This window comes from Phodopus roborovskii, unplaced genomic scaffold, assembly GCF_943737965.1.
Source record: "Phodopus roborovskii unplaced genomic scaffold, PHOROB, whole genome shotgun sequence".
Lineage (NCBI taxonomy): Eukaryota > Metazoa > Chordata > Mammalia > Rodentia > Cricetidae > Phodopus > Phodopus roborovskii.
Window position 1 is genome coordinate 9,437,919 of NW_026126602.1, and position 13,457 is coordinate 9,451,375.

The 13,457-nt window shown below is 42.2% G+C and overlaps 1 protein-coding gene across 10 annotated transcripts in view; it reads right to left on the reverse strand.

Annotated features, from left to right (window-relative positions):
* Mllt10 (MLLT10 histone lysine methyltransferase DOT1L cofactor) overlaps positions 1 to 12,647 on the reverse strand; it is a 144,888-nt gene extending 132,241 nt beyond the window's left edge. For 3 of the 10 annotated variants that reach the window (XM_051205624.1, XM_051205623.1, XM_051205619.1), the window contains exons 1-3: positions 11,821 to 12,091; positions 11,508 to 11,667; positions 6,689 to 6,768 (exon numbers count right to left, since the gene is read on the reverse strand). In XM_051205624.1, the coding sequence (XP_051061581.1) occupies positions 6,689 to 6,768; positions 11,508 to 11,667 (240 nt within the window). In that variant the 5' untranslated portion in view covers positions 11,821 to 12,091. Of the gene's footprint in view, positions 1 to 6,688; positions 6,770 to 11,507; positions 11,668 to 11,820; positions 12,092 to 12,180; positions 12,335 to 12,429 lie in introns of those variants that run through there. The other 7 variants (XM_051205622.1, XM_051205621.1, XM_051205620.1 and 4 more) reach the window with 7 other exon arrangements.
* Between the last annotated feature and the right edge of the window lie 810 nt (positions 12,648 to 13,457).

Consider the following 13,457-nt stretch of genomic DNA (forward strand, 5'->3'; position numbering starts at 1 on the left):
CATGTGTACAGTGATGGGTCATGAATATATGACAAGTGTTTTCTAGTAGGATGAAATCACGAAGAACTAGATATAACTGGAAAAGCAATCAAAACAATTACATCTCTCCATTACACACGACCGGGTAACTATCTTTCTCCTGTCCTTAGAAACTTCAATGGTGAATTTTCTGCAGTCGGAAAGAAACCTAGGCAGGTAGGAGGAATGGTGGCACACACCTGTAATACCAAACTAATGAAACAAAAAGGCAGTTCAAGACCAGCCTAATCTATGCATTAAGATGGGAGGCCAGCAAGTACTATATTATAAGACCCTGTCTTTGTTGGGCAGTGGTGGCCCACGCCTTTAATCCCAGCACTCTGGAGTGTGAATTTGAGGCCAGCCTGGTCTACAGTGAGTTCCAGGACAGCCTTGGCTGGAGATGTAGCTCAATGATAGAGAACATACCTTACATGGGAAAGACCCTGAGTTCAATCTCTAGCATTTGTGGAAGTGGGCACTAAATCCTAAGAGAATATCCACAAATAATTAGAAACCAATAGTAGATGGCTATAATCTCTGCACTTGGGAGACAGAGGCAAGAAAATGCCATCCACATTCAATGCCAGTCTAGGACATATAATGAGTTCCACAAAACAGACCATAGAATGAAACAAGAAAGGCAGCATGACCTAAATATGCATGAGGTCCTAGGTTCACTCTCTAGCAACTCATACACATACAAAGGAAAGATAAAAGTGATGGAAAGGAGAGAAAAAGGGAAAAGGGTACAAAGAAAGTTTAATCAATAGACTACTGTGAAGACTAACCATATAAAACATTTTTTGTTTTCTGGTTTTTTTGTTTGTTTGTTTAAGTTTTGTTGTTGTTTTTTTTTTTGTTTTTTTGAGACAGGGTCTGTGTAGTCCTGGCTTTCCTAGAATTCATTATGTAGATCAGGCTGGTCTTGAACTGCCTCCTGAGAGCCAGGATTAAAGGTAAGGATCACCAGCAGAGCAGTGGTGGCTCATGCCTTTAATCCCAGCACTTGGAAGGCAAAGGCACGGGGATCTTGTGAAATCAAGGCCAGTATGGTCTACAAGACAAGTTCCAGGAAAGCCAGGGCAATTACACAAAGAAACCCTGTCTCAAAAAGAAAAAAAAAAAAAAAAGATGCCATGAAATAAAATACAAAGTGAAAACTAAAAATAAATCAATTGTCTCAAAAACATGAGTGAAAAGGGTGGTGATCTACAGACAGTTTAGGCTGAAACTTTTTTTTTTTTTTTTCCTCAAGGCAAGGTTTCTTTGTGTAACAGTCCTGTCTGGACTCACTCTGCAGACCAGGCTGACCTCAAACTCAGTGATCCACCTGCCTCTGCCTCTCAAGTGCTGGGATTAAACGTGTATGCCAGTTTAAGCTAAAAAAAAAAAAAAAAGTAACTCATTAGATAAGCAGTAAGCATAAATATGAAGTCAGCTAGCTTCCATAATATACGCACACACAAAAAAAATAAAAAACAAAAAAAAAAAAAAAAAATCAAAAAACAAAAAAAAAACCTTTTTGAGTGAAAAATAAAAGGGGGGAAAAGAAGAACAAAAAAAAAGAACGCACACTGAATGTTCTTCTAGGGGACTCAGGTTTGATTCCCAGCACCCACATGGCAGCTAACAACTGTCTGTAGTTCCAGTTTCATGGCAAAATACCAATGCACATAAAAAATAAAAATAAATTAAGAGTGCTGAATTAGTTACAAAGAAGATAATACATTTTTTCCTTTTTGATTTCAGGGTCTCGTTCTGTAACCAAAAGTACTCACCATGTAATGCTACCTGGCCCCAATCCACTTGCCTCAGCCTCCAAAGTGCTGAGATTACAGGTGTCAGCCACCATACTATTCTTCTAGAAAAGAACATATTCTGAACTAAAGGAATGTTCCTCCCTAGATGAAAAAAGAAGGCCAAACCTGAAGTGAACAGACTGGCAACTGTGTATTCAAACATTCCAGAAGACAGACTACAATGAAATCTTACTTCCACCTAAATAGCTATTATCCCAGAAGTCTAACCAACACACAAAAGTAAAATAATGAAAAATAATGAAATGCTTAAATATAAAAATACAGTGGTGATGCACATCTTTAATCCCAGCACTCAGAAGGCAGAGATCAGACAGAGACAGCCTGATCTATAGACTGAGTTCCAGCTCACAGAGAAACCCTGTCTTAAAAACCAAAAACAAAACAGAAATACTAACAGAGCCTTATTACAATAACCCTACTACATGTACACCAAGTAACTTCAAAATAAAGGCAAATGGGCTGGGACTATATCTTATATAGAGTAAGATAGTGAGGACCTAGGTTCAATCCTAGCACAACAAGAGAAAAAGAATAAATAAAGTACAGAATCACTGTGCCTATCTATAGTCATGGCTACTTGGGGGGGATCAAGGGCCTAGAGTTCAAGTCCAGCATGGGTAGGGCAGCATCTTTGGCTCACTGGTTAAGGATTTGCTTAGTATGTCCAAGACCTTGGGTTTATTCACCAGCATCTTTTAATCTAATACTCAGGCTATTGTAAAATAATACAAATTATACATACTCACAGATGTATACATAGGATAATGTAACTACTAAAACATGGATGGATGGCCTAAAAGAGTTAAAATTAATTCAGATTGTGAAGAATAAAATAAAAACATTAACTTAAATCTTTTAATTTCTTTTATTCCTTTTTGGAGAGTACTTGAAACAGCATCTCAATACCTGATTACTAATCTGTTAGGGACTGGAGATGGAGAGATGGCTTAATGATGTACTGGTCTTAGAGGACCAGAGGGAGCCTGGTGCTCAGCATCCACATTAGGCTCTAACTTTTAGCTATAGGAGATCAATGTCCAATTCCACAGAGGCCACAACCCATACATAGTAATAAATAAAAGATAATTATAAAACTGGCATAGGTGCAAGCCTGTAATCCCAGCACTTGGGTGGGAGAAGGGAGAATTAGAAAGTCAAGGTCATTCTCAGCTATACAATGAGTTTTCAGTCAGCCTGAGATATGTGAGACCTTGTTTCAACAACAGAAATGATCTTTTTTCCCTTAGGTAGCTGGAGAGTTGGCTTAGACACCAATGAGAACAGTCCTGGTTAAGAATACAGAGGATCCTCAGGTTCAGTTCCCATGCAGCCCAAGCACTTTTAACTCCAGTCCCAGACCTTTTGCAATGGAGGACACATACATTTTAAATTTTTTTTTTAATTTAAAAAATTTTAAAGAAATTTAAGTCCAACCTCAGTTATAGAATGAGGGAGTTTTACTTTTATGTTTTGGTTTTGTTGTTGTCTGATTGGGGTCTTTTCGTTTTGGGGACAGGAGGTTTTATTGTTGCTGTTTTGGAGGATTTTGTTTGTTGTTTTGAGACAAGGTCTCACTCTACAGATACCAGGCTAGCCTCAAACCCATGGCAACCCTCCTGTCTCAGCCTCCCAAGAGCAGGCATAAGCCATCATGTTTGATTTTTATTTCTCTTTTGAGACTGCTGCCCAAGCTACCCTCTAACTCAAAATCATCTCCCACCTCTAGAATGCTGGGATTACAGGCATGTAATCCACTATAAAAACACCAGGCCTTCTTTTTAAATTTACATTTATTTGGTTTTGTTTTTTGTTGTGTTTTGTTTGAAGGTCATGACTTGGAATGTGAGTAGAGGTCAGAGCACAACTTGTGACATTAGTTCTCTTCTTCCTACATGTATGCTCCAAGAACCAAACTTAGGTTGTCAGTCTTAGTGGCAAGTTCCCTTACCCACTAAGCCATCTCACTAGTCCTGTATTTATTTTTCATTTGTTTTCTTTCTTCTATTACTATTACTCTGGGAAATGTTTGTTTTTTTCCTAGGGATTAAGCATAGAGCCTTGGACATATGAACCACACATTCTACACTCTGAGCTACACTACCTACCTAATCGTTACTAATGATGGTAAACCATTCTAGAGTAATTGATGTGACACCACTGAGTCACATATTACTCCTCCTTTCAAGGTGCTCCCAATGGATTCCTATGTCCTCCCTTTAAGGTCCTACATCTCTATGATAGAATCATCCTGCATCTTTTCATTTCTAATCTCACCTTTTAAATGTATTACACACTATCAAAAACAGGTTTCTGAAAACACTGCTTTATCTTTCTGAATCATTAATATTCATATCAGTCAAGTACTTAGAGCCAGCTCACAACCCTTCCTTTTCTACCAAGTGAGACCAGAGTTCCCTAACTGCATCTGAGCAACTTGATCTTAAGGAGGCCTAGAGGTAGGCACCTTATCCAACTTAAACTAGTCTGAGGCAATTTTAACCAAAAAAAAAAAAAAACATGAGGTTCACATTGAGCTTTTAGGTGCTTAGGTCAGGAAGTATAGGACAACTCAGTGTATAAAAGAACTTGCCAAGCCAGTCATGGTGCAGGCCTTTAACCCCATCCCTTGGGAGGCAGAGGCAGGTGGATTTACATGAGTTTGAGACCAGTCTGATCTACAGAAACAGTGCCAGGACTGATTCCAAAGCTACACAGAGAAATCCTGTCTCAAAATAAAAAAACCCACACATTGGCCCTTGAGTGCAGATGCCCAAAATCCATGCAGACTCAGCAGTGCAAGCACCTGTAGGGTCCAGCAAGCCTCTACAGAAGAGATAGAACTGGGACACCTACTCACAGGCTGTCCAGCTTGCTTATGCAGAGTGAAAAAGGCTGTCTCTTCCTCTCTTTATTTTTTATTCTCACATTTGGAACTTCCTGTATTGACCAAGCTGGCCTTACAGAGATCCATCCACCTGCCTGTCTCCTGAATGCTGGGATTATAGCCATGTGCTACCATGCTCCACCCAGAACATCTCAAAGAAGTTGAGAGGTGAGAACTGATATGCAAAGGCTATCCTCTAACCCACTTTTTTGCATACACACACACACACACAATTTTTTTTTTTTTAAGCCTTAAGCTACCTAAGTATGGCAGCACTCACCAATCTCAGCATTCAAGAAGTTGAGACAAGAGATTAATAGTTTGAGACAAGCCTGCCTGGGCTCCATAGTAAGTTTAAGACCTGTCTCAAAAGAAGAGTGGGAGGGACAGAAAGGAAAAAAGAGCTGAAAAATAGTCATCTATCTCCATAAGGGCAATATAAGGTAGAAATAACTTAATATCTGCCTAGATTGCAATTCTAGATATGTATTTCCCTATAGCTTTTTTTTTTTTTTTTTTTTTTTTTTGGTTTTCCGAATCAGGGTAGCTTTGTAGCCTGTCCTGGAACTCACTCTGCTGTCCAGGCTGGCCACAAACTCATAAAGATCCTCCTGCCTCTGCCTCTGCCTCCTGAGTGCTGGGATTAAAGGCATCACCACCACCACTGGCTCCCTACATCTTTCTAATCCATAGACAATTAAATAAAGTAACTGGTGCAAAATATTTGGTACAGTATCTGGTAAATAGTTAATTAATGGTTAAGTAGCAGAGACAATTTTCACAAAGATAAGTCCTACGGAAGAGATAATAGGACTAGTTCAAGTTCCCATTCATATTAAGGTTCTTAGTTCCTATATCCCTATAATAAAAATGTTCTACTTTGTTCACACAAGCTTAGTATTGGACTTCTGTCTCATAATTGTCACTACAGGAACTTAGGACACTATGCCTCTTTTTTAATGGTTTCCCACATCCTACCAATTTAAATAAATTAAAATAAAACATGCTCCCACTATAACTACCATATTTACCTTGACAGGGATAAAAACAAACTGGTACTGGAGCACTCCACCACATCGAAACCAGTCCTTTCCTCTAACTGTATTAACACTCCTTCCTACCTTGAGCTCCTCACTCCACTATCAGGGCTTATTGATAACTATGGTATTAAAGCTAATGTCATTTGCTTAAAGACTGCCTTAAACAGAACATCCTACAGAAAGTCAACAAGTACTCTTCCCATATTTCACATCTTAAACACAAACATACATGTATACACACACACACACATTTTTTTTTTCTTTTTGAGATGGGTCTCATGAAGCCCAGGTTAGTCTCAAACTAGAATTCACTACGTAGCCAAGGAAGACTGTTCTACTTTTGCTATATGCCTAAGAAAAGAAGTTGAAATGTCTGTTTTCTAATTTCAGGGCAAACCTCCCTCATTTCTCAAAAGGTTACTGAAGTGTTCACAATGACAATGTTCAGTTAAGTTAAAAAAAAAATTGTTAAGGCTTGAAAACAAAAGAATACTAAAAATTAAACTACACATCACAGATATAAAATGATAGTAACTAAAGTCCTAAGGTTTTTTCCCCCTACACTTGTTAAACCAAGCAGAAATACCAGCAAGCTGGCTCTAGTAAAGAGCTCCTGGGTAAAATGCTGAAGACCAAGTACAGAGATATAGTGTTTACCTAACATGTAAGAAGGGTTGAGCTTAATCCTCAGCTCCTGAATATAATTTCTCATCTCTAGTTTTCAAGGTACTGTCACACACACACACACACACACACACACACACACACACACACACACACACACACACACGACTTAATTTTTCAGATTTTACAAAATCAGTTTAAAACTTGAAGTCAATATATAAAACTAAACTACTCAAGTTTTTGGGGTTTTTGTTTTGTTTTTGTTTTTTTTTTTAGTATTTTTGATAAACAGTCCTTACCACTCTGGCTGCTCTCTCCTGAGATTCACATTTCCTGCAAAACCATGGTCCAGTAGGTACTTGAACAATGCCATAGCAAGCTGTTGGGAAACAAAAATGTTTGAATTTGAAAACAAAATATTTACATTTGAAAACTAAGGAAAAACAATCTTTATAAACCATACCAACTACCTTCACACTATTCAACTGGCTTCATAAATTATTTTATATAGTGTTTAGTATGTATTTAATTAAAAAAGTAAAAGTAAAACATAATTTTAAAATTCAACCTGAGTTATTTCCACTGAAGTCCAAAAGGTGTTTAGTATGATAGTACATAAATACAACCACAAAACTCTAGAGGCTAAAGCAAAATGACTACATTTCAAGTCACTCTGAACTACATAAACTCTATTCGCTTTACTGGTTTACTGGGGTTTTTTTTGTTTGTTTGTTTGTTTGTTTGTTTTTGTTTTTGGTCTTTTTTGTAACAAGGTTTCTCTGTTATTTTGGAGGCCGTCCTAGAATTTGATCAGTAGACCAGGCTGGCCTCAAGCTCATAGAGATCCACCTGCTTCTGCCTCCAAAGTACCACCACCACCTGGCTAGAAATTCCATTTTAAAATAAGTCAAAATGCTACAAATGAGCTTTTTTTTTAAATTACATGTTGGAGTTATTTTTGTAAGTGATTATGTAAACTTAACAAAAGTATGTACAGAATAAATCAGAAATTCATTGATTCCTTGCCCTACAGTTTCCTATTGCTTTGAGATAGGATTTCACTGACTATACAGCCTGCCTCAAACTAAAGTGCTGAGACTACAAACAAAAATGAATAAAGCAACAAAAATAGATACTAAGAACATAAAATAAGACTAAGACAAACAACAGATAGAAAACAAAATATGCTAAATTGAAATACTTTGTGGGTTGCCAGCATTGCATCTTAGCTAGTAGATTATAACACAGACAGCATGCATGAGATCCTGGGTTCACCTCAGTTACCACATAAAGCCAGGCTTTGGTAGAGCAAGCCTGTAATGCCAGCACTCAGGATATCTCTATATCCTCAACTGCTACCAACTAGCAAATTCAAAGCCAGCCCAGGTTACTCAGTACTGAATTCATAGTTTGAGTAGAGCACTTTCACAGCATGTTCAAGGACCTGAGTCTAATCCCCAGTTCTTAAAATAATGTGAAATATCCAAAAAAGGCAAGTTAGTAGACAAAGTTGTAGTCACCTAGTTATTTGCAAATAGGAAGAAACTGGAAGTAACTTATAATGGGTCCAAGAGTTTAGTGATTAAAAGGATCTAAGACAAACTGTGGTGGTGTTTGCAGAGCTCTGCAAATATACTAAAAAACCATTGGATTATATATACTCCAAACAGATGAATTGCATAGTATGTAATCCTATCTCAATACAACTATCACCAAAAATAACCTTTATATACTTTGCATACCCAAGTATCCTCAGTCTCACATACCTAATTCAGCGCCTTATTTTTTTTGAAAATATTTTCACAATTCATTTTTTTATGTGTTAGTTTAACATACACAATATGTATATGTCACCTTCCAGGAATTTGTTCTCTCCTTCCACTATATGGGTCCAACAACTGATTTCAAGGCTCGGCAACAAGTGTCTTAACTAGATCATCTTCCTCATTTATTAGGGGGTAGGAGCTTTTTATTTTGTTTTAAACTGGGCATGGTGGCACACAATTGTAATCCCAGCACTCAGGAAGCTGAAGTTCAAACAGGATCCCTGGGTTACATAGTGAGATTCTGCCTATAAAATCCAAGGGATGGGGGCTACTGGAGCAGCTCAAAGAAAAAAAAAAAAAAAAACTTGTATAACATGAAGAATGTCTTGAGTCTGACTCTTAACATGAATCACAAGGGGAAAAGGAGTTAAAAGGTTGTTCCTTTGTTTATCAACTTAAAAAAAATTATTAACTTATTTATTCTGTGTATGTTGTGGGGGACAGTGCCAGGGTGAGCAGTAGAGGTCAGAAGACAAGCAGTTGGTTCTTTCCTTCCACCATAAGTCTCAGAGATCACAGTTGTTAGGCTTGGTGGCAGGTGCCTTTTACCCACTAAGCCATCTCTCTAGTTGAAAAAGTTGGTTTTAATGTTCACATTTCATTTGTTAAGATTTTTAGACCAGGCTGGCCTCAAACTCAAGACACCTGCCTGCCTCTGCCTCCCCAGTGCCTTTAGTGTGCACCATCAGATTTTAAATTGCTTTGAGAATTTATAAACACATTCAACTTCCATTTTACTCAGCAGAAAATGTCTTACATTTTTGGGAAACAATAAAGACAACCTTTTAAATACCAAAAGCTAAATTTCTTATTTTTGAGACAAGAGTGTCACATAGCACAGGTTGACCTCAAACTTGCTACACAACCGCTAGGATAGACTTGAGGTTTTCACCCTACAGAGGACTGGGATTACAGGCACACACCTTCTTGACAAGGTTTATTACACACTAGAGTTTAAACCCAAGGCCCTGTGAACAAGACCTTACATCAGTTGAACTATATGCTAGTGAGTCTTGGATTCTAGGCTGTCCTCAAACTCAAGGATCCTCCTGCCTCCTGCCTGACCCTCCCAAGAGTTGTGATTAAAGGCATAAACCACCATGCCTTGGCTAATCTCTTTTAAACCTGTATAAGTATGTCTAAGTAAACAAAAAAAAAGCTTCGGTGACTGGGTGGTGATAACACACATCTGTAATCCCAGCACCTGGGAGGCAGAAGCCAAAGGACTGTCTCATCAGCATGTCAATTTTGAGGCCAATCTGGGCTATGTGAGACACTGTATCAAAAAAGAAAGAAAAAGAAACAGCATAGAGTCCAAACACACTTTTATTTGAAGCATCTCTAGAAGGGAAAAGTTAAGATTTAGATGTACATTTCTGTATTGACAAGCAGAGATTACATAACAAAAATAACTTATCCAATTCATGATATACGCCCTGCCCCAGACAGAAAAGCAGAAAGGAAAAGATATTGGGAAAATATATTTGAGCAAAGTATAACAAGATACAAGAATGTCATAACAACTGTTATTTTTTATCCCAACTTAAGACTGTAAACACATACACACAAATGCCAATGAAAACTAACAGAAAGTATATAGGTTTGACATAAATTTTCACTCCACTCCTTTTGCACTGGGTATCTGCCAAAAGACTGAGACTTAGTATGAAGAACAATATGAAACTTTCTCCTTTCAAAGAAACCAGTTAAGATTCTTTTAAAGTTAAATTACTCTCTCAATGTCATTACTTGTCTAAATGTGCCCCTCCCAGGAAATTCTTGGTGTACACCTTTAGTACCAGTACTTGGGAGGCAGAGGCAGGAAGATCTCTTAAAGAGTTTCAGGCCAGTCTGATCTAGTTCAAGACAGCCAGCACTGTTACACAGAGAAAACATCCAAGGCTGGAGTGAATGCACTTTGGGGTCGGGATTGGCTCAACTGGCAGAATATTTGCCTAACATGCATGAAAGCCTGGGTTTCATCCTCTAACAGGGTAATCCAGAGATAATGCAATACAGTACTGAAATCCTAGCACAGGGAAGGCAAAACCATAAGAATGGGAAATTCAAGGTCAGCCTGGGCTACTAGAGATTCAAAGATTCCAGGCATGATGGCACAGGCCTTTAATCCCAGCACCTTGAGGCCAAACTGTGTACATAACTAATTGAATTCCAGGTCAGCAAGAGCTGACAAGACCCTATCTCAAAAAAACTGAAGCTAAAATAAAATTTCACTTGGGCATCTTATGTTCCAACTTCCCTCTCTCCCCTTCAGTAAGACACCTATTACATTACAAAAGAACTCCTTTAGGCTCACACCTATCATTTCTGTACTTGAGAGTTAATGCAAAAGGATTGCTGCATGTCTGGGTCCTACTTGGACTACATAGTAAGACCCTATCTAAAAACACAAAAACTTTCGCCACTCAGTGTTACCCTCGGAAATAGTAAGGGTGGACAGGGCTGGTGACCACATAGTAAGCCACCAAAAACTACTATCTTTGTCTTTCGTCCTGGATATCCTTACCACTTGAAATGGACAGTCAGGCTTCAATAATCAGATAGGTGTCTTAAAAGAGGTCCCTACTTTTTCTGGGAGTGAGGTGGGGGGGAGTAGCTAAACCATTCTAATGATAATACCCCATAATAAACTAAGAGTCTCCCAAGTCTCTTCTCTGACCAGTTAGTCTCACCAGCCCAGGACAGCTCAGCCCAGACCACTCACTCCCTCACGAGTGCCTTCCACTGTCTTCGCAGAAGCACCCAGTGGCTGGCAGTAGCAGGGTTTCTGCCAAGCAGCTTAGGGTGCAGCAAGCAGGGAGGGCCCACCTTCCCGCTCTCTCCCTCAACTGAAGAGGCAGGTTGCCCCAGATCCCAGGAAGTCTCCTGACACACTGCAGCAAAGGGAGCTGGTAGGGGAGGGGGCAGAAAGCCTCTGGTTCCCAAAGCCAGCACACCATCACGTCACGGGACTCCAGCGCGGGTCGCACGCTCCTACCCTCCCCAGGCGCAGACCCGGCCCGACGCAGGAGGCCACCAAATGACACTTGAGAGAGTGAGCGCGGAATCACATGACAGCCCGGGCCACACGCACTTTCTCCCACAGGCCGAGGCACGGCCCGCGCCCGCGGCGACCACGCCGGGCTCCGGCGGCCTGCGAGCGGGGCGGGGCGGCCGGCGGGCGGGCGGGCGGGCCGGGGGAGGGGCGGCGGTGGCAGTTGCCGCCGAGGTGGGGGGGGCAGTGACGGTTGGGAGCAGGCCGGTTCGGCCCGGCGGGCGGTTGGGTGTTTACCTTGATGCACCGCGACGCTGCAGCCGTGCCCGTCGCAATAAACCAGCGGGTTCTCGGCCCAGCCTCTCTCGTCTGAGCAAACGCAACAGCCTCCAATCATTTCCTTCATACTATGGGAGACCTCGTCCTCCAGTGACACGGGCCGGTCGCTAGAGACCATCTAAGAGGGAGTTGGGGGGACCATTAACAAACACATGCAAGCCAGCGAGAGCCCCCACACTCAGCCCCCACGCCCGCCCGCCCAACCGCCCCGCCGGCCCGGTCCCCGTCCCCCCGCCCGCCCAACCGCCCGCCCGCTCGGCCGCTCGCTCACTCGGGCTTTGCCGCTCAGTCACTCACGTTCCGCACAGGAGTCAGGAGCCATGTCCTTGCTGACTCCCCCCTCCTCCCCGCCACCGCCTCCTCCTCCTCCGCGGCGTCCTCCCTCCCCACCTCCACCCGGCCGCTAACGCCGCCGCCCGAGGAGGGCACACATAATCAAGCGGGCCTCCGCACAGGCGCACTGGGGGGCTCCCGCTGGGCCCGGGGCGGCGAGGGAGGGGAAGGGGCTGCGCTTCCTCCTCCGAGCGTCACCCGGCGTGCGCGTCGGCCCGCCCTGCGGCCGGCGTGAGGGAGGCGGCCCGGAGAGGCGAGGCCTGCGTGCGCGCCGCCGCGTCCCCTGGCCCCAGCCTACCTCCAGGCTTTCCCCTCCCCCGCACCGCTCGGCCGCGCCGAGGTGTGCGGAGGTGGGGGACGAGCGGAGCCGGCTGCTCGGCGCGGCCGGAGTGAGTCTACCGGAGGGCGCCGGGCGCGCGCGGGCCTGGACGTTGGGCCGCCGGCGCCTCGCGGGCCCGGGGCGCGCGTGGGTGAGGAGGAGGCCGCGGGCGGGGGCCAGAGTCGCTGAGGGGCGTCCCCGGGGCGTCTCGTGGCACTGGGAACCTACCTGAAGGCCTGTGCCTCGAGAACTGGCCCGCGGGTAACAATGGTTGGGAGAGGGTGCCAGCTTCCATGAAGGGTGTAATGAAGCATGGCTTCCTGCAGTTGGCCGCTCTAACTTCCCAGTGCTGTCGCAGCTTCACCTCTCATTAAATTCACGTCCTGGATTCTTCCCAAAGTTCACCCAGTGGAAGTGTGTTACCATATCTACCGCCCACTTACGCACCACCTTGGCCCCCGTGGCAAATCAAAGTGCACCAGACAGGTCAAAAGCTGATGTTTGGGTTATACTCTGAGCGGGAGCCCCAAGTCTACATTAGAGCTTGGTAGGTATACAAATGATAGGAGGCATTAGCAGCCTAATGGAGTGATCTGGAAAATGCAGCTATAGGACGAAGGAACCCACGTTCTAGCCTGTCACCAAAGGATAACACCAGAGTATGGTGCCCAGTTTTGATTGAGGATTCCACTGATCTAGCTCGTTTCTCCAAATTTACTTTTTAAGTGTGATGTCATTTAAGTGGGAGAAATAATGGGAGCTCTCTCATACACAACTAGAGAATATATTAAACCAATATGAGCAGATTAATTAGCTGGATACTGAGTAGTTTATAAAAAAAAAAAAAACTAGTCTCCCTACTCCCTTCTGCATGTACACCCAATACGGATATTAAGCAAAAAGTGCTCAGTCATGAAAGTTTAGCACGAAATGGGGATTATGGGAACATTATTTAAATGACTTGGCTAATTAGTTAGAGGTATAAAAGTGCTTACTAGAAAATAACAATATAATATGGTCTAGAAAATGCACTTACTCAATGCTAGAAGACCCCAAGTTCTAGGCACTCCCTAAGTAATATAATAATTTAAGTTTAAGGGTGTTCAAAAGAGGTAATGTGGATGTTTTTCTGTTTAAAAATAATTGCTAAAAGTCTAAGAATAGTAATAGATACAGCACAATGGAAGCATCTATTGACAAATACATTCAAATGTTTCAAAAGCTATGAGAGATATCTACATTAATGGGAGTCTACC